General features: G+C 54.5%; 1 protein-coding gene across 1 annotated transcript; it reads left to right on the top strand.

Annotated features, from left to right (window-relative positions):
- Positions 1-209: 209 nt before the first annotated feature.
- LOC128835691 (maestro heat-like repeat-containing protein family member 7) lies at positions 210-16,879 on the top strand. The gene is made up of 10 exons (XM_054025277.1): positions 210-543; positions 651-788; positions 2,207-2,321; positions 4,293-4,433; positions 6,644-6,820; positions 12,539-12,694; positions 14,605-14,706; positions 14,975-15,077; positions 15,523-15,582; positions 16,588-16,879. The coding sequence occupies exons 1-10, from the start codon at positions 485-487 to the stop codon at positions 16,770-16,772; spliced, it is 1,236 nt and encodes a 411-aa protein (XP_053881252.1). The 5' UTR covers positions 210-484; the 3' UTR covers positions 16,773-16,879.
- The last annotated feature ends 4,168 nt before the right edge of the window (positions 16,880-21,047 follow it).

The raw sequence follows: 21,047 nt of genomic DNA, 5'->3' as shown, positions 1-21,047 counted from the left end.
TACCAGCCGCTCCATTATCTTGCCTGGGATCGATGTCAGGCTGACAGGCCTGAAATTACCCAGGCCATCCCGTTTACCCTCTTTAACAATTGGCCCAACTGACTCTCCCTCTGGAGCGTATATGGAGCCTGGGCACTTAACTCAGGGCTGTGAGTCCACTGGGCAGCAGGGCACATGAAGCTAGGCATGGCAACGCTGAGCCGAAGTCCCTTCTGTGGTTCTAGCCAAGATCACACAGGCTAGGAATTGAATCCAGCATCCCAGGCCTTAGCCCCCAGCCCACCCCTCCTCTCTAGGTGCCTCGGGGGAGCGTGGAAAGGGCGAAGGCCCTGCAGTGACATCTGTCTCCTGTTCTTGGCTGCAGGCCACCAGAGCCCTGTACGAGATCTTCAAGGAGCAGGCCTGCAGACAGCAGGTGAAGGAGCTCTTCCCTCAGCTCTCCATCGCCCTGCTATTCCAGATCACATATACGGTGGAGCTGTCCATGCATAACGAGAGGGTGAATAACCAGGGGGACACGCCTGCATCCTTCAGCCCTGTCAGGTACCACCAGCCCGACATCCCGCCTCGGTTCTGAACTGTCGCCCGCAGGCACACGGCAGAGCCTGGCCTGGGCTCGCTCAGTAACAAGAGGCTCGCTCTGCATGCAGGTATGCGGTGGATGCCATGCAAGCCTTGCTCCAATGTGCTGGCTACAGGGACCAGACCACGTTCATCCACAAGCAGGGTGGCTGGGGCATGCTCGTGAACGCCGACATGCACCACGAAGGCGTCTTGGTGCTTGCCCGGTGAGTGTCTTGTCCCTGGGGCTGCTGCCCAGAACTGACCGCAGTAGCATCTCCCGTCCCTGGGCCCAGGACACGGCCACATCGCCTTCCCCGCTGGGTGAGACGCGGCTCCCAATCGCCTGCGTGGAAGAGGCCACAGCCTCTGTGCCGTTGGCTGAGGGGTCAGTCAGCTACTTCTCCACCCTGCGCTGCCTGGCGTAAACCGCTTCCTGCGTGGCTCTGGCAGGCGTGGCTGGGCAAAGACAGCCTCCGTCATGTCTGTCTGCAGCGTTGGTGTAGCCCTGTCAGGCCCAGCACATGAGAGAGACAAGGCGGGGGAGGGAATGTCTTTGGCTGGCCCAGCATCTGTGTGTGAGAGAGAGACGCTAACACAAAAAGCTCTAACACTTGTCTTAGACCAATCTAAGATATTCCCTAACCCACCTTCTGTCTCTCATCACCCAATATCTGGGCACATGAGAAAGGCCACCGAGCCCACCGACGCCCTTCTTTATCTGCAGTTCTCTTGCAGCCTATCACGGAGTCCCCGGGCAATGCTCTGGAACTGCTCTCCACAAAGCCAGTCAGGACTTTGGGGAGCCTCCTCTCCCTCGGAGCAGACTGTCTTCAGGGCAAGAAGCTCACACGGCTTCACCTTCCTGGGTCTCTCCTTGGAGCATTCAGCATATGCCCCTCCGTGCGCTTCCCACAGCGAGTCCCCCCAGGTGGGGTCCTGAGGAAGCCAGAGGATCCTGCACGCACCCCCACTTCGCAGTCAGACGTGACTCTTAGCCAGCCAGTAAAACAGAGGTTTATTCGATGACAGGAACACAGTCTAAAACAGAGCTTGTAGGTACAGCAAACGGGACCCCTCAGCCGGGTCCATTCTGGGGCCCAGCGAGGCAGACAACTCCGTCCGCACTCACTTCCCGTCCCCAGCCAGCTCCCAACTGAAACCCCCCTCCAGCCCCTCCTTTCTGGCCTTTGTCTCTTTCCTGGGCCAGGAGGTCACCTGATCTTTGTTCACCTTTAGCTATCCCCTTGCAAGGGGGGAAGGGCCCTGGCCATTTGTTGCTAGGAGACAGATTGTCAGCCATTTATGCACACTGGAGACTTAAGAAATGCATAGGGGAAACTGAGGCAACCACACAGTATTCAGAGGAGACATTAAGAACGTCCCTCCCACTTGGTCACACAGCCCAGCGCTGCGTGCTCGGAGCTGGCCTCGTGGAAGGGCTCCCTGTAGAGTGATTAAGGGTCTGGGTCTCTAGCAGTTAGGCTGCTGGGCATTTTAAGCCAGCAGGAACTAGTCCATGCCTGCTGCACGTGACTAGTCACCCGGGATCCCCTGTCCTGTGGCACTGGTCTGGTTAGATTTGTAAATGGAGAACCAGTCCTTGCCCACCTCAATGATGTGGTGTTTGTGTTTCCCATGCCAGGGCCATGGTTTCGGTCAGTTTCCAGGAGCGTTGCTGGATTTTCCAGGAGCTGATGGCCATCCTCAACTGCAGGGATGATAGGCGGTACATCCCGGCCATGGCGTTCTTCATTCAGGTGAGCCTCACTGGCGGGTGAGGGTCGTGAGAACAGCCCTAGCCCAGCGGTGACTGTGGCATGGGACTGACCTATGGCCAGGGGCGGCAGGTTTGTAGAAATTTTGGTGGTGACCAGCAGAGCCCGCCCCTCCAAACTGCCTCCCACCTGTCTAAGTCTCTGGGAGGGAGTTTGGGCGGGGGGAGGAGGTCTGGGGTACAGGCACTGGGCTGGGGTAGGGGATTGGGGTGCAGGAGGGGTGAGAGGTTGGGCCCTGGGAGGGAGTTTGGGTGGGGGAAGGGGCCTGCGGTGCAGGCTCTGGGATGGAGTTTGGGTGCTGGGTGCAGGCTCCAGGCTGGGGCAGAAGGTGGGGGTGCAGGAAGGGGTGAGGGGTGCAGGCTCTGGGAGGAGTTTGGGGGCAGGAGGGGGTGTGGAGGGAGGGGGTACAGGCTCTGGGAGGGAGTTTGGGGGCCGGAGTGGGGTGTGGGAAAGGGGTGGGGGTGCAGGCTCTGGGAGGAGTTTGGGGGCAGGAGGGGGTGTGGAGGGAGGGGGTACAGGCTCTGGGAGGAGTTTGGGGGCCGGAGTGGGGTGTGGGAAAGGGGTGGGGGTGCAGGCTCTGGGAGGAGTTGGGAGGGTGCGGCGCTTACCTGGGGCTCCTAGGCAGGGCGGGCCTGGGGGCCTCCGTGTGCTGCTACCCCCAGGCACTGCCCGCGCAGCTTCCTACTGGCTGCAGGGGCGCTTGGGGTGGGTGTGACGCAGTAGGGAGCGGGGTGGATTGACCTGGGTATGTCGGTTAGTTTTACTGGACTGTCTGCATGGGGGATGGGAGAGCAGGGGATGACTTTAGGTGAGGGACAGTACCTGAGCCTGTTAACCTGAGCCAGGAAGGGGGGTGGGGCAAGTTGACACCTTTGCCCTGGAAACTGGACAAAGGGAGAGGGGGAGAGAAGGAGGAGGAGAGAGCCTGCAGGAGGGGTTTTGGTTTCAGTTTTGGGCTGGGTGGGAAGAGGCAGGGAACCCCAAGTCTGGGGTCTAAGATCCTTGCCCCCCAGAGGGACCTGGCTAAAGGGGTCCTGGTTGTACTTACAAGCCCTGCTTGGGACTGTGTTCCTGTCATCTAATAAACCTTCTGTTTTACTGGCTGGTGAGAGTCACGGTGAATCACAGGAAGTGGGGGGTGCGGGGCCCTGACTCCCCCACACTCCGTGACAGTGGGACACAGACCCACCCCACTCAGGGGCCGCAGGGAGGGGCCGGCAGCCATGTGGAGCAAGCAGGCAGGAAGCCGCTCAGCTCCGCTGCACTGCGGGTGGTGAGTGGGGGCCCCGGGCTCTTTTAAATGGCCCGGGAGACGTGGGGGCAGAAGGCGGGGCCGAGGCCCATGGTGCCCAGGCACCGAGGGCCCATAGAACTCGCCGCCCATGCCTATGGCCAGGAGAGGAGTAGGTGGCTCTGGGGGTGGGTGGGTGACCAGGGGCAGGGAAAGCTCCTAAAGCCCTATGGGTGGAGTCACTGACTCTGGACATTGTTACCGGCCCCAGCTGGTGTTGCGGGGCTGGAGCAAAGCCCAGGGTCGGGTGTCTCTTGTTCCCCTAGGCTCAGCTCCATAGAATGGTCCCTTGTGTGACCTCGGCCCTGAAGCCCCCTCTGACGTCCGTATGCCATGCGCAGGCCGGGCCCATCCACGGCCAATTCACCTGCCCCCCGTAGACCGGGCGGCCCTTTGGAACACAAGGCTGCAGCCCCCTCCCTCCCTGCTCCGCATGCAGCTGAGCCTTAGTGAGGGAGCAGGGTAGGCCTTGATCTCGGCTGGAGCCTCGAGGGCCCGTTGCGCTAGCAGCGTTTCAGTGGGGCACACACAGTGACCAATCGCGGTGCCCGGCGTACAGCGCATGCTGTGCCCGTGGCAGGTGGAGCTAAGGGCCCCTTGGCAGAGATGAGTCGTGAGGGTCCAGCCCCGTTCTCTAGCTTGTTTCGCTGTTGATGTGTTAGCTCCTCCAGTGCCCTGACCTTGGCAATAAGCAGGAAGACGCCATCCTGGACCACTTGAGTGGGCAGCTGAGAGACCCCAACACTGTGGTGCGCTGGCTGGCGCTCAAAGGCCTCCTGAACCTGTCCCTGTGCCCAGAGAAGGTGAGAGGGGAGGAGGGCTGGGGGATAAACCCAGAACCGCAGGGAGCTGCTGCAGGGCTGGGGTCATTGAAACCTTCCATGGAGACATGGCCCTGGCCTCGAGTCAGGAGCCCTGGCTTCTATTCCTGGCTCTGTCACTGACCTGCTTGGTGACCTTGGGCAAGTCTCCAAGCCTGGCTCCTGCGGGGTGTGTCTCTGGGTGTGTGCAGTACCTGGCACTGCCGGGCCTGATTGTGTCTGGGGTCTCTGTGATCCAAAGAACCCTAGCACTAGATTAGCAGCAGAGCTGTGGACTCTAGACCCCAGGGAATGCTGGTGACACCAGTGATCAGGGACGCCCAGACAGAGCCATTTCGCTTCAATTAGGAACCATTTTTTCCTACAAATCCCCTTTTAAAGCCTCATAGGTTTTAACTGTTGATGTCACAGCTCTGTCCCGCAGCACTTGCTCCTCTGAAGAGCTCTACAGGGGCCTTTTGCTGCTAAGATCTCATAACAAGTTTGATACACACAGTATAGTGAAGGCAGAGAAAACCCTTGGGGCTTAAATACACAGATCTGGCAGCCTGGTAAAGAGGAGACAATCTGAAGGCAACTCTCACTAATGATAATTTACTTACCTTGAGAATAGCGGGTCAGTCCGGTTTATTAAACCCGGACTACGATTCTATCAGACATGGAGAGGGCGTGACTGTAATTCTTTGTCATACACCATTCCCATCGTTCCATGCGCCTCAGCCTGGTTTTCACTTGCTTGTGGTTCATTTTTTCTTCCGGAACCGGTTAGCCTGTATTTGACACATTTTTTTCCCTGATGCCGGTTGAGATTTTCATAGATTCATAGATTCTAGGACTGGAAGAGACCTCGAGAGGTCATCGAGTCCAGTTCCCTGCCCTCATGGCAGGACCAAATATTGCCTAGACCATCCTTGATAGACAGTTATCTAACCTACTCTTAAATATCTCCAGAGATGGAGATTCCACAACCTCCCTAGGCAATTTATTCCAGTGTTTAACCACCCTGACAGTTAGGGACTTTTTCCTAATGTCCAACCTAAACCTCCCTTGCTGCAGTTTAAGCCCATTGCTTCTTGTTCTATCCTTAGAGACTAAGGTGAACAAGTTTTCTCCCTCCTCCTTATGACACCCTTTTAGATACCTGAAAACTGCTATCATGTCCCCTCTCAGTCTTCTCTTTTTCAAACTAAACAAACACAATTCTTTCAGCCTTCCTTCATAGGTCATGTTCTCAAGCTCTTCTCTGGACCCTCTCCAAAAATGTTTTGTGGGGCTGTCTTTGAAAGGTTCAAAAACCAAATACAGAAATGATTGAATCTGGCTTTTAGTAACAGACCAACCCTAGAACTCGTGTGCAAAATTGGCTCCCTCCTCTAGGCTGGGCTGTAAGGACAGGGACTCGGGAGAACCCAGGTTCGGTTCCTGGCTCTTCCAGACTCCCTGGGTGACCATGGGCGAGTCACGTAGCCTCTCTGTGCCTGAGTTCCATGTCTGTACAATGGGGATAGAAATCCTTCCTTTGTGTGCCTAGCCTGTAAGCTCTAGGTCAGGGGACGTCTCTTACTGTGCCTGGAAATCCCCCAGCACAAGCCCTGATTGCAGATAGGCCCTCGAGGTGCTATTTGAACCCCTATAACAATAATAGACTTGATTTATTTGGGGTCAATGTGTTGTGCAGAGAACTTTCCACAGATGATACCCGCTAATAAATACCATCCCCTGAGATCTGGGGTACAAGGAAGCAGCTGCTTATGTTTCAGGTAGCCGGCCCTGCTGCCCGTGATCCTAGCTGGCTGTGCAAAGGCTTTGAGGTTCTAACATGTCACCTGGAGGCAGGGGCGCTGGAAGACTTTTTATAGTGGAGGTGCTGCACCCCACCTTACCCCTGCCCACACCCCCTGCCACCCCTAGAGCTGGGCTCAGGAGCAGGGCCATGGCTCCAGGAGCCGGGGGCGGGGGAGGTGGATGGAGCAAGGGAACCGAGGCTGGGGCCACAGATGGGGGTTGGCGCAGGGCTGACAGCTGGGACCCTGTGAGCGGGGCCAGGAGCAGAGCCCCGTGTAAAACCTGGGAGTGCTGCAGCACCCCCTTAGTTCCCATGCCTCTGTCTGCAGGGGAGGTGGACGTTGTTTTGGAAATGGCTTGTGGGTCACTGGAGGGTGTTTTGTAAAGCAGCTCCTCATTTCACGCAGGTGGGGAAACTCCAGCGTCTGCTGCCAGAGGTCCTGGAGCAACTACAGGAGGTAGACAGGGACATCATCGCCGAGGCCATCACCGTTCTGAAAAACATCCTTGCCGGCATGGACAGGCAGAGCGCCAGCCGCGCGGCTGTGCAAGTGGCTGAGAAACTCCTGCCTTTCATTGATGATGTAAGGCCTGGTGGCCCATGGGAGACCGTTCAAACTGCGGACCTGTGAATGGGGACTGGCGGGTGGGCTAGCAGGGCCTGTGTATGGTCCTAGCCAGAAAAAGGATTGTTGTAAATGACGTGAGCCCATTCCCACCTTCCTCTGCTACCTCACTCTCCATCAGAGCGTATGGCAGAAAGGATGGGAACCCTTGTGTCCTGCAGGCCTGCTGACAAGGATCAGGGCAGCCTGGGGACAAGGCTCCCCTTGTGGAAGGACATGCATTCCTGAGTCTGCATGCAGTGAGGGGGCCTCTGCAGCACAGGGTGCTGCAATGCTCTTGCTGGCTTCCAGGGTGACAAGTGATGGTACCCTGGTGAAAATCCTGCCCCTCCTCTCCCTGGCCAGGAATCCCACAGCTGGCCTGGGAGCTCCATAAGGAAACGGCTCCGTTTGTAGGTTCTGCAGCTACCACCCTTTCCTCTCCCCTTTGTTCTCATGGCAGCGCAGCGTCAAAGGAGGGCCTAGTTCTCCCCAGGTCTTTCATAACCACAAACTAGCCCCCGCCGGCACGTTCACCAGACTGATGTCCAGTCCCCCACTGGATGATGAGATCCAGCAAGTGGGCAGGAGAAAGGGGCCCATCCATTACTGCCTTCTAGGGGTAACCCCCAGTGGGGGCTCCTGGAGCGTCCACCCACCTCCCCAGCTTTCACAACACTAAATACTACCCTCAGCCCTGCCGAACTCTGCTGGGACCCTGCCGCTCTTTATTTAGTAGTGGCACAGGCCCGGCTCAAGCTGTTCCCAGGGTCTCCTGGACCCCAGCTGCAGGATCTCGCCCTGGGGCGAGCCCTTTAAACCAAACCTCTCTCGGGCCCGGGGGGAACAGAACAGGTTCTTTATGGGGGGGGTGTTAAATCCAAATAGCGTTAATGAACACAACGCCCATCACCAGGGAAAGGCAAATAGGCCTCAACAACTGGAGGGAAGACCAGCGAGGTGCCAATTCAACATCTGCCTATGCCCACTGCAGTGCAGCTCTGATGCCCCCAGACCGCTCCCATAAGTTTTGTGCAGAGCCTGCCCGGCTGCTCTGAGCTGACACCGGGGGCAGGAGCAGCTGGCTAGTAAGATTAACATGGGATGGAGTCTAGCAAACAAGCCAGGCTACCTGTGTAATGGCATGTTACCCTGTATGATACTGTTCGACTACTAGGTGATGCTCTGTAAAATACCTTATTTAAATGAACCTCAGCTGTATCCAGCAGAGCATTAACGGTTCTTATGATGAACCCATCTGCAGTGCTCAACTTGTGCCAGGGCTTGCCAGGGCTTAGCCCTGGCATCTCTGGGCTTGCTGCATCAGTTATGATTGTAAAAAAATTGCTTGAGCCCCAGCACCTCTTTCATTACAAATTAAGCACTGTCCATCTGGTGTGTGTAAACAAGCTCTGTAGGCAGTACATATCTGGTACAGAACATGATATGGTGTCAGGAGTAAACTAAGAACAGAAACCAAAGGAAAACAGCAACACAGGTTGCAGACGGAAGGAACAGCAACGAAGTTTGCAGGACCTCATCAACATGTCCCACTCTGATTCCCCAGAGAACGTCACCTTTCATAACCCTTCACAATGGACAGACTGGAAACAATGTTTGGCACGATTTTGCATTGCAAACAAGCTGCACAAAGGAACTGGGGATATACAGGTATTGACTTTAATTTAGGCTATGGAGAAGCACGCAGAGCATATCTTTACCTCCTTTGACTTTACTGAAGACCATCACAAAGACAACTATGCAAGGGTTGTGGTTAGGATTGATGCACACTTTATAACCAAGGGAAATGTGGTTTATTAAAGAGCATGTTTTCAGCAAAGAATTCAAGAACCAGGGGAAAATGTTGAAAGTTTTAGAAGACCTCTGCATCCCCTGGCTGAAAACTGTGATTTGGGGAATGTAAAACATGAAAATTTCAGAAACAGGCTGGTTATTGGGTTAAAAGATAAAAACCTTTCATAGAGACAAGCCAGGTGAGGTCTAAATGATATTCCCTCACCTACCTCTAATATCCTGGGACTGTCACAGCTATAACAACACTGCTAAAAACCTTTCACAGTAGCTACCGCCGAAGAGAGATTTAACTCTACCCACAGCTATACAGCTAGCAAGAGTCAGAATTAGTCAAACAACAGGCAAAAGCAAATTGAAAAACCTGCAACTAGCTTAAAAGCTACAAACAGACACTTAAGTGTTAAAAGTCTTTCTCATAAAATCCCTGAGGTAAGGAGAGAGAATTCGCAGGATAAGAGGGACAAATGCCAGTCTACATGCACAAGGTGTGGAAAAGTCATATCCCAAGGGATGATACATGTCCAGCCAGAGGCGCATGCTGTAATAAATGCCTGAAATATGGACATTTTGCAGCTGTTCGTTGCACTGAAGCAGTCAGGGAGTTGACTCATATTGCAGACAATCAAGACCCATTGATTCTGGGATCTATCACTTGTGATGACATGGCGCCCGCCTGGAAAGTGACATTGAATATTCAAAGCAAGACTATTGACTTTAAAGTTGACTCGAGAGCTGATGTCACACAGCTCTGACCCTCCCTGAAGGGATTTTGAACTGCATGGGCACCGAACCAATTTACAAAGACAAAAGCTTTGCGTTCCGTGTGTATGAGATCAAAGACCAACAACCTTCTCAGCTGCAGTGTAGCAGCCATGATGGGCCTAGTGAGAAAGATGGAAGAACTTGAGGATCTGATGCTATTGGGCTTTTGAAAGGTGATCTAGTCCAAATCAACTTAAGAGGCAATGCTGAACCAGTGAACAACCACCTCTACAAGAGAGAGAACTGGGAAAGACTAGCTGCAGATTTTTGTGAATTCAGAGGACATCATTGCCAGGTCATTGTGGACTACTTTTCCAGCTATATAGAAATAATGTACTTGAAAGACATAACATGTTGCAGTGTTATTGAGAAACTGAAGTGTACGTTTGCTCATTTCTGTATCCAGAACAACTAGTGATGGACAATGTCCCACAATTCACTGCAGCAGAATTTAAGTCAGTCTGAATGAAATATGATTTTGCTCATATCACTGGCAGCCCAAATTACTCACAAGCGAATGGAGAGGCTGAGAGAGCTGCACAGACAGCCAAAAACATCTGACAGCAGGAAGATCCATTCCTTGCTCCTCTGAATTACAGATCAACACCAACAGCAGCTCCTGCATCTAGTCTAGCACAACTCCTCATGGAAAGACAACTCAGAACTACTGTTCCAAGAACCTACTACGAAGTGGCCAGACAGGAAGAGCGCAGCCAAATCAGATAAACAGGCTAAAAGAATCATAGAATCATAGAATATCAGGGTTGGAAGGGACCTCAGGAGGTCATCTAGTCCAACCCTCTGCTCAAAGCAGGACCAATTCCCAACTAAATCATCCCAGCCAGGGCTTTGTCAACCCGGGCCTTAAAAACCTCCAAGGAAGGAGATTCCACCACATCCCTAGGTAAAGCATTCCAGTGCTTCACCACCCTCCTAGTGAAATAGTGTTTCCTAATATCCAACCTAGACCTCCCCCACTGCAACTTGAGACCATTGCTCCTTGTTCTGTCAACTGCCACCACTGAGAACAGCCGAGCTCCATCCTCTTTGGAACCCCCCTTCAGGTAGTTGAAAGCAGCTATCAAATCCCCCCCCCCCCATTCTTCTCTTCTGGAGAATAAACAATCCCAGTTCCCTCAGCCTCTCCTCATAAGTCATGTGCTCCAGACCCCTAATCATTTTTGTTGCCCTCCGCTGGACTCTTTCCAATATTTCCACATCCTTCTTGTAGTGTGGGGCCCAAAACTGGACACAGTACTCCAGATGAGGCCTCACCAATGTCGCATAAAGGGGAACGATCACATCCCTTGATCTGCTGGCAATGCCCCTACTTATACAACCCAAAATGCCATTAGCCTTCTTGGCAACAAGAGCACACTGTTGACTCATATCCAGCTTCTCGTCCACTGTGACCCCTAGGTCCTTTTCTGCAGAACTGCTACCTAGCCATTCGGTCCCTAGTCTGTAGCAGTGCATAGGATTCTTCCATCCTAAGTGCAGGACTCTGCACTTGTCCTTGTTGAACCTCATCAGGTTTCTTTTGGCCCAATCCTCAAATCTGTCTAGGTCCCTCTGTATCTGATCCCTACCCTCCAGCGTATCTACCACGCCTCCCAGTTTAGTGTCATCTGCAAACTTGCTGAGAGTGCAGTCCACACCATCCTCCAGATCATTAATAAAGATATTAAACAAAACTGGCCCCAGGACCGACCCTTAGGGCACTCCGCTTGAAACCGGCTGCCAACTAGACATGGAACCATTGATCACTATCCCTTGAGCCCGACGATCTAGCCAGCTTTCTATCCACCTTACAGTCCATTCATCCAGCCCATACTTCTTTAACTTGGCGGCAAGAATACTGTGGGAGACCGTATCAAAAGCTTTGCTAAAGTCAAGGAATAACACATCCACTGCTTTCCCCTCATCCACAGAGCCAGTTATCTCCTCATAGAAGGCAATTAGGTTAGTCAGGCACGACTTCCCCTTGGTGAATCCATGCTGACTGTTCCTGATCACTTTCCTCTCCTCTAAGTGTTTCATAATTGATTCCTTGAGGACCTGCTCCATGATTTTTCCAGGGACTGAGGTGAGGTGAACTTATGAACACTTTTACAACAGATGTCACGCAGAGAACTGCCTTGTCTAGAACCTGGTGCCCGGAGGTGACATGTAACTGCTGATTGGGGTCACCGTTTAAAGGTTCAGCCACTCCCAGAACAGCTCAAGTCACCCCGTCCCCAGGCTGCCCCCTCAGCCTCACCTCCCAGAAAGCAGTGGCCCCTCCCTACAGCATCCAGCTATTGCTCCTGGTTCTCCCTGCTTGGCACAGCTCGCCCAGCCTCCCTGGTCACTGGACTGGTTCAGCTCTGCCAGCAGCCATGCAGGGCGGGGGCCCAGCAGCACCATGTGACCAAGCGGGGCTGGCTCTGAGTTAACAAGAAACCCATGCACAGGAGTGGGGCAACCCTCAGCCCACTCCGAGCCCCTGGAGGCTGGGTGGCTTCCAGTCATGGCTTCCAAGGCCCCCTATCTGGGAACTCCTGCACATTTACCACTCCTTGGCCCTGGGTTAAATCCACCCCAGGTCCCTGTGCGTGGCTTGAACAAACACCAGTGTAGGAATTTGCCCCCCACGCTTGGCCCCCTTGGCCTGGCTAGAGGGCCGCTGTGGGTCAAGAGCAGTGTGAGCTGGGCCCGCAAAGCGGGAGGACAAACTACACCCCCTCCTTCGCTCTTTGAATCTTTCCTCATCACTCCCTCTCTGCCGCCCCTGTCCTGGCGCTGCTCTGCCCTGAGCATTCCCCCTTGGCTGACACAGGTGTGTGCTGATGTCAGTGTGCCCAGAGCTGGCTGTGAGAGCCCAGGGGCAGTCTCACCCCACCTTGCTGCTCTCCCTGGCCAAGAAGTTACCAGGCCAGCCCCTCAACTGGTGGAAATCTGCATCTCGATTGTCTTCAATGGCGCTATGCCCATGAGACTCTGGCCCCAGCTGTGGCTGTATGGCTGGGGGGTGAGTTACCAATACCCCCTGCAGGGCAGACATCTCTGGCACAGTGAGCGCTCGCCCCGCTGGGTGAGAATGACTGTCACAGCGTCTCCTCCCCACGTCGTCTCTTGCAGGTGACCAGCAGGCTCCGGGTGCTCTCCATCACCCTCTTTAAACACCTGCTGGAGCTTGTAAGGGGGCTCGACAGGAGGCGGATGAAGGCGCATGTGCTCCAGAGCCTGGTCCCGCTGCTCCTCCTTGTGCATGATGAGCGTCCCAACGTGTCCCAGGTGAGGCCACGAGCTGGAGCCTGCAGCGGATACCGTTACAGAGTGACCAGTAATTTGTTTTGAGGGGGCAGCATGTGACACCCCCTCTTTAAAGGGTCTCGCTGACAGAGGGCAGGTGCTCAGTGCTGTGACAGTCAGGCGCTCAAAATCACTTGAACGTTGAGTGCAGTAGCGCCATGACCATGGCGCCCCACCCAACTGCTGAGTCTTCCCTGCATCCTCTGAGCCCAACACTCCCCCCCTGCAGCCAGGCTGAGAGATTGGGTGGGGGGAGGGGTCGCCTCACCACTAGGGTTACCATATTTCAGCAAGAAAAAAAGAGGACGGGAGGAGCCCCGCCCTAGCCCCGCCCCTGCCCCTCCCACTTCCCGCCCCCCCAGAACCCCCAACCCTCCCCCCGTTCCTTGTCCCCTGACTGCCCCCTCCTGGGACCCCTGCCCCTAACTGCCCCCCAGGACTCCACTCCCTATCTAAGCCTCCCTGCCTCTTGTCCCCTGACTGCCCCAACCCTTATCCACACCCCCACCCCCAGACAGACCCCTGGGACTCCCACGCCCCATCCAACCACTCCCCACCCCCTGACAGCCCCCCCCCAGAACTCCCAACCCATCTAAACCCCTCTGCTCCCTGTCCCCTGACTGCTCCGATCCATCTCCCCACCCCTGCCACCTGACAGCCCCCCCCAGAACTCCCAAACACTCCCCCCCTGCTCCTTGTCCCCTGACTGCCCCCTCCTGGGACCCCTGCTCCTAACTGCCCTCCAGAACCCCACCCCCTACCTAAGACTCCCTGTTCCTTGTCCCCTAACTGCCCCCTCCTAAGACCCCCCCCAACTGCCCCCCAGGACCCTACCCCCTACCTGTACCCTGACTGCCCAAAACTTTCTCCACTCCCTCCAAAAAGCCCCCCCCCGTTTCTTGACTGCCACCTCCAGAACCTTCCTGCCCCCAGTCCCCCTTACCCTGCTGCTCAGAACAGAGTGTTGGGCTCTGTGCAACCGAGCCGGACACGTGGCTGAGCTCCCCAGCACAACAAAACCCGGTCCCTGGCCCTGCACAACAAAACCCGGTCTGGCCCTGCACAGTGCTGCCGGACTGGGCTGCAAGGGAGCTGCCGGCTCAGAATGCAGGGCGGATCCGGCTCCTCTACAGCTGCTCCTGAGTCCAGCCCGGGACTTCCCTGCAGCCCTCCCAGCCGCTCGCTCTGCTAATCCCGGACATTGTGAGTGCTTTACAAATTCCCCCCGGACGCTATTTTTAGCACACAAAAGGAGGACATGTCCGGGTAAATCCGGATGAATGGTAACCCTACTCACCACTCCTACAGCCACTGGCCTCCGCACATTCCCTGGCTGTGCTGGTGGGAAGAGCACAACCCTGGCCATGGCCCCTACCAGGAGCAGAGCTACCCAGTCTCCAGATGGTGCGCAGGACCCAGTGTGCCCTTGGCCAAGCGGCCCGGACAGCCCGTACTAGACATGAGATGCCCAAGCCGCCCCCCCACTCCCCGCCCCAGGTGTCTCTGCACATGCTAGCGCTCATGGCCACCATCACTTGGGAGCCAAATGCCACCAGCACTAATGAATTCTCCCTCCTACCCACCATGAGGAGGGGAACTGAGGCACAGCATGAGGCCTAGCGCCTCAAAAGTATTGATCACCCATAGGCATTAGGCATCTAAATCCCTTTGCAGCCCTGGGCCTAAGCAACTCGCCTGAGTTCCTGCAGGGAGAGCTGGGAATTGAGTCAGGTCTCCAGCTATTGCCTTAGCCACACCACCGCCCTTCCGCAAGCAACCTGGGGCCGGGAAGCGTTCAGCATGCACGGTCTCCCCGCCTCCGGGTAACGAGGCTAGTGGCTTCCAGCTCCCGTAACCGTGGCCGGCTCGCCCTGGCCCCACTTGTTTTGCAGGTGTGTTGGGACACCCTCAGCAGTGCGGCAGAATTCCTGAAGTGGCACCAGCTTGGTGGCTTCATCCAGCGCAAGGATATCTGGCAAAGCTGTGACTGCCTGGTGAGGGAGCCCTCAGGTCATTCACTGCGCAGCCCTCGTGGTAGGAGCGGGGGAATCGGTGGATAGGGCACCCCCCATTGCCCGGCTCTGTGCCCACACTGAGCCCCAGCCCTGGGACCACTCCTGGCCCTGGGTGTAGTCCCTCTGCGTGATCCCCCCGGCACAGGAAAGAGGGGTGAAAACAGGACGTGCGCTCCACACACCTGGAACCCGGCCTGCGGGACGGAAAGGCCTTTAATAACCTTGTGCTCCCTTGTTCTGGTCCTAGCTGACGCGCTACAAGGGGAGAGCCAACAACTTTCTGTGCCAGACCATGGCCTTTCTGGAGAACCCACAGACTCCACTTAGACAAGCGGCCATCAGGTTCATAGGTAACCACAGAGCAGGGGTCCCTTTAACAGGGGGGCTGGATCCGGTCCCAGGCTCTCCTCAGTCCCTGCCAGCAGCGAGAAGTAACCCTTGGGCTCCTGATTGTCCAATGCAGGATCAAGGGTGTCAGAAGTCCGCAGGAGCAAGCTCACCCCAAACTGCCCTGATCGGCTGATGGGCCCCCTCTAACCCCACTGCTCCCCATGCAGTCCCCATTCCCCCCCCCCATACCCCACCATGGGCTCTTGGTAGTGAACCCTCAAGGTGCTGTGCTCTCCTTTGGCAACCAGCCCTGTAACCATCCCTGGGGACTCACCCTTTCCCCTGGGGACTCGGGAGCACCGTCCTGGCCAGCGAGGGGCGGGGGAAGCGAGGGGTTGCTTGGAGGGTGACATTTGACACCCTCGCTGGGGATGCGGGGATGTGACGAGCTGTTTGTATGTGTAGGGCTCGCTGCCCGGCAGCTGGACCAGAGGAGCCAGGACAAGCTGGATGCCATCTGCAACGGTGGGTGGTACCTGCTTTGAGCACTGAGCGCTAGGGGGATGAACGGCCCAGGGCCGTGGGCTGGGTTCAATCTCCGACGCCAGCAGGATCTCGGGCGAGAGCCACAAAGGGATGCAAAATGTAGATCCCCAAACCCCTGATCAGCTGCCCCCTCACCCTGTCGTGTCTGCTGGTTGGCATGTGCCAGGCACTTAGCCCTGACCTCAGAGCTGCGGCCTGGCAGATCCCCAAACTGGGCCTGAGCTGGCTGGCCTTCAGAGACGATTGCCCCCCCCCCCAAACACAGCCGAGGTGGGGTGCTGCCTCCCCCCTTGCACTCACTAGCCCAGTGTTTAGAGCAGTCACCTCCACGTGGGGTGCCTGGGGTGAAGCCACTGCTCCAAATGAGGCAGAGGTGACGTCCGGTCACCTACCTCCTTGCTGCGTGCCCGGACCCCTGGGCAGCGCAGGGCAGAGCAGCATCTCCACATTTGTTGGCGAATGGTGGAGGGGGGGAGTGATATAGCTCAGGCTTCTCACTCCCAGAGCAGGTTCACAGCTGGGCCTCCCAACCAGAGCTAGAGAATGGCTGAGCTCCCTCCTCGGCATTTCCTGGATGGCAGCAGGGCACCTAAAGTTAGGCATAGCCTAACAATGTCCAAGCCCCCTTTATGACTCTCCCCCTCTCTGGACCTAAGTGCCCATCTGTGCATTGGGGGGAAGGCGGAGGGTAAATACAGGCAGGGATGAGGTGCTCAGATACTGCAGGGATGGGGCAGTCCTAGAAATAGTGAGTAAATGGGGGTTCATTGGGACTTCTTGCCTGTGTCTGGAGGCTCCCTCATTTGTGGAGGGCAGCAGGGATGTTTAGTGAAGGTTGCTGGTTGTTCCTGCTAGTCCCCTGCCTCCCGCCTCCCAGCCTGCTGCCTCCTTGTCACAGGCCGAGAGGTACAGCACTGGCTTGGTTTGCTGGGGCTCTCCAGAGCTCTGTGGCTCTGACCTCCATTTCCTTCCTTTCAATCTTAGACCTCAAAGGCTTGCAGCAGGACAGCAACTCCTCGGTCCAAAGCCTGGCTTCTCAGACCATCTTCATCCTGGAGGCGTTCAAGAACCACCCGCCAGCCCACAGCAGCCTATGGACATGCTTTCATAGGATAAGAACAATGTGCACTAAGGAGAGCCCGGTCATTGAAGCTGCCCAGCTGCCCTAGCTCTGGGAAAAGCCAGCCTCCCTTCCCTGGGAGCTTCGTGCCAGACCATGGCTTCTTCCCCATTGGCCGCCTGCTCTGCGCAGCCATGTGAGTAGTTAACTGCTCGATAGCTTTCATCACCATGTACTTTTTGATAGGTTTCCATGCACTGTATAGCATTTACGTCCCGCCCTCCCTCCCCATTTCCAGTCGTGTATGTTTTTGGTGCCGTCTGCCATTTTGAAAATTTATTTTGTATTATTTTTCTGTGTTTGGCCGGGGGAAGGTTGTGTGCCTGTGTTTTGACATATTTAGAGAAAAAGTATGAATGAGTAGAAAGAGAGACTGTAAGGGATTCACGGCTCCCTCCCCGTCCGTCTGGGCGGGAGACCACGCCCTTTGCTATGATACTTCCGGGTACCTTGGTTCAGGGGAAAAGTAGCTCAGTGTTAATGGTTCTAGCCTGCAGTCAGGCCAAGTAATGGTAGAGAGTCTGTTTGCCCAGGGCCCTCAATCAGGGCAGGGCAGCAATCGAGAAGGGGCTGTGGCCTACAGGCAGGCAGGCAGAGCAACAGAAGGTCCATTTGCCTGGCCACTGATCAGGGTGGGGCAGCAAGCAAGTAGGGGGGCTCTGGCCTACAGTCCGGCAGAGCTGTGGCAGTCTAGGGGAGGTTACCTCTCTGGTGGGAGAGTCAGCACAACCGTCTGGCATCCGGATTCAGGTGGGAGCCAGACCAATGCAGGCCTCCTGACAACCATGTGGGGAGGCTACCACTTCTGACGTTGGGTTGCCGGGGGTAGGGGAACCCAGGCCCTCCCACTCACCTACGTCCCATCCCAGGGCCCTAATAGAAGCGGAGTGGCCTGCCACTGGGTCAGCGGGGAAAATCCAACTGCAACACACTGGCCGGCTTGTAGTCAATGACACAGCTGAATCTGATTTGGCTTCCCTGGGCTCCTTCCTGCACGACCATTCTCTGTGTACATGGGTTCCAGGGTTGTTGTTTGCTTTGGACCACGAAAAAGTTCAAGGAGCTGAGATTACAGAAAAGTCCCATAAAATGTAAAAGGGCTTAAAGCCAATGGAGTTCTCTCTCTCCCTTTTTCTCTCTCCACATACACCACATCTATCTATCTACCCCCATACACCCCCACATCTATCTATCCCCATACACCCCATCTATCTATCTATCTACATACTCCCCCTCTATCTATCTATGTATCTATCTATCCGCATACACCCCATCTATCTATCTACATACTCCCCCTCTAGATAGATAGATAGATAGATAGGGGGAGTATGTAGATAGATAAATAGATAGATGTGGTGTATGGGGATAGATAGATAGATAGATAGATGGGGTGTATGCGGATAGATACATAGATAGATAGAGGGGGAGTGTGAAGATAGATAGATGGGGTGTATGGGGATAGATAGATAGATAGATAGATAGATAGAGGGGGAGTATGTAGATAGATAGATAAATGTGGTATATGGGGATAGATAGATAGATGGGGTGTATGGGGATAGATAGAGGGGGGAAGGAAGAAGTAGGACCGCTGAAGACTTTCGCCGGAGAGGAGATTAAAGATAATCTAGGCATGGCACAATATCTCAATGAATATTTTGCATCGGTGTTTAATGAGGCCAATGAAGGTATTAGGGATACTAGCACCGTGACAGAGGGGCAAACAGAATGGGGGATTACCGTATCCGAGGTAGAAACAAAACTCGAATGCCTTAATGGTGCTAAATCGGGAGGACTGGACGATCTTCATCCGAGAATATTGAAGGAATTGGCGCGGGAAATAGCAGGCCCATTAGCGATAATATTTAATGAATCTGTAAACTCGGGAGTGGTTCCGTTAGACTGGAGAATAGCTAATGTGGTTCCTATTTTCAAGAAAGGGAAAAAAAGTGATCCGGGTAACTCCAGGCCTGTTAGTTTAACATCTGTAGTGTGCAAGGTGCTGGAGAAAATTCTGAAAGGGAAAGTAGTTGAGGACCTTGAGGTTAATGGCAAGTGCGATAAATTACAACATGGTTTTACGAAGGGCAGATCGTGCCAAACGAATCTGATCCCCTTCTTCGAGAAAGTAACGGACTTATTAGATAAGGGAAATGCGGTGGACCTAATATACCTGGATTTCAGTAAAGCGTTTGATACTGTACCCCATGAGGAATTATTGATTAAACTGGAAAAGATGGGGATCGATATGAAAATCCAGAGGTGGATAAGGAATTGGTTAATGGGGAGAATGCAGCGGGTGGTATTGAAGGGTGAACTGTCAGGTTGGAGGGAGGTTACCAGTGGAGTTCCTCAGGGTTCGGTTTTGGGACCCATTTTATTTAATCTATTTATAACTGACCTCGGAACCGATTGCAGGAGTGGACCGATAAAGTTTGCGGACGATACGAAGGTGGGAGGCGTTGCCAATTCGGAGGAGGATAGGGATATGCTGCAGGGAGACTTGAATGAGCTTGTGAATTGGAGTATCAGAAATAGGATGAAATTTAATAGTGAAAAGTGTAAGGTGATGCATTTAGGGATGACTAACAACAATTTTAGTTACAAGCTGGAGACGCATTGGTTAGAAGTAACGGAAGAGGAGAAGGACCTAGGGGTTCTTGTAGACCGGAGGATGACTATGAGTCGACAATGTGACGTGGCGGTGAAAAAAGCCAATGCGGTCTTGGGATGCATTAGGCGAGGCATATCTAGTAGGGATAAGGAGGTGCTGCTTCCGTTGTATAAGGCGCTGGTGAGACCTCATTTGGAGTACTGTGTGCAGTTCTGGTCTCCCATGTTTAAAAAAGATGAACTCAAATTGGAACGGGTGCAGAGAAGGGCCACTAGGATGATCAGAGGAATGGAAAACCTGTCGTATGAAAGGAGACTAGAGGAGCTCGGGTTGTTTAGTCTGACAAAACGAAGGCTGAGGGGGGATATGATTGCTCTCTTTAAATATATCAGAGGGATAAATACAAGGGAGGGAGAGGAATTATTCCACCTTAGTACTAATGTGGACACGAGAACGAATGGATATAAACTGGCCGTGGGGAAGTTTAGGCTTGAAATTAGACGAAGGTTTTTGACCGTCAGAGGGGTGAAATATTGGAACGGCCTTCCGAGGGAAACGGTGGGGGCGAGGGACCTGTCTGGTTTTAAGATTAAGTTAGATAAGTTTATGGAGGGAATGGTTTAATGATAAAACATATTATCTGAGGAATACCGAGCAATGGTAGGTAAATAGTATAATGGCTAACAAGGGTCAGGCCGGAGACTCTTGCCTACATGCTCGGGGTATTACTGATCGCCATATTTGGGGTTGGGAAGGAATTTTCCTCAAGGGTAGATTGGCTGAGGCCCTGGAGGTTTTTCGCCTTCCTCCGCAGCATGGGGCAGGGATCGCTAGCAGGAGGGTTCTCTGCCAATTGAAGTCACTAAAACACAGGATTTGGGGACTTCATCAGCAGAGTCAAGGGAAGGGTAGGGACGGTTTTGTGGCCTGCAGCATGCAGGGGGTCAGACCAGATGATCATAATGGTCCCTTCTGACCTTAAAGTCTATGAGTCTATGGAGTATGTAGCTAGATAGATAGAGGGGGTGTATGGGGATAGATAGATAGATAGATGTGGTGTATGTGGAGAGAGAAAGAGGGAGAGAGAGAACCCCATTGGCTTTAAGCCCTTTTACATTTTATGGGACTTTTCTGTAATCTCAGCTCCTTGAACTTTTTCGTGGTCCAAGGCAAACAACAACCCTGGAACCCATGTACACACAGAATGGTCGTGCAGGAAGGAGCCCAGGGAAGCCAAATCAGATTCAGCTGTGTCATTGACTACAAGCCAGCCAGTGTGTTGCAGTTGGATTTTCCCCGCTGACCCAGTGGCAGGCCACTCCGCTTCTATTAGGGCCCTGGGATGGGAAGTAGGTGAGTGGGAGGGCCTGGGTTCCCCTACCCCCGGCAACCCAACGTCAGGAGTGGTAGCATCCCCACCTGGTTGTCAGGAGGCCTGCAGTGGTCTGGCTCCCACCTGAATCCGGATGCCAGACGGTTGTGCTGACTCTCCCACCAGAGAGGTAACATCCCCTAGACTGCCACAGCTCTGCCGGACTGTAGGCCAGAGCCCCCCTACTTGCTTGCTGCCCCACCCTGATCAGTGGCCAGGCAAATGGACCTTCTGTTGCTCTGCCTGCCTGCCTGTAGGCCACAGCCCCTTCTCGATTGCCGCCCCGCCCTGATTGAGGGCGCTGGGCAAAACCCCAGGCTGCAGGCCTAGATAAAGGCCTA

Source organism: Malaclemys terrapin, chromosome 4 (genome assembly GCF_027887155.1).
Source record: "Malaclemys terrapin pileata isolate rMalTer1 chromosome 4, rMalTer1.hap1, whole genome shotgun sequence".
Lineage (NCBI taxonomy): Eukaryota > Metazoa > Chordata > Testudines > Emydidae > Malaclemys > Malaclemys terrapin.
Note: the sequence above shows the minus strand (reverse complement) of the source record. Positions and strands in the feature narration are given on the sequence as shown.

Excerpts from the sequence above, each read along its gene's own strand:
- LOC128835691 (XM_054025277.1), top strand. The coding sequence starts at position 485 with ATGCATAACGAGAGGGTGAATAACCAGGGGGACACGCCTGCATCCTTC. Across the intron at positions 789-2,206 it reads GGCGTCTTGGTGCTTGCCCG|GGCCATGGTTTCGGTCAGTT; the intron begins GTGAGTGTCTTG and ends TTCCCATGCCAG. Across the intron at positions 6,821-12,538 it reads TCCTGCCTTTCATTGATGAT|GTGACCAGCAGGCTCCGGGT; the intron begins GTAAGGCCTGGT and ends CGTCTCTTGCAG.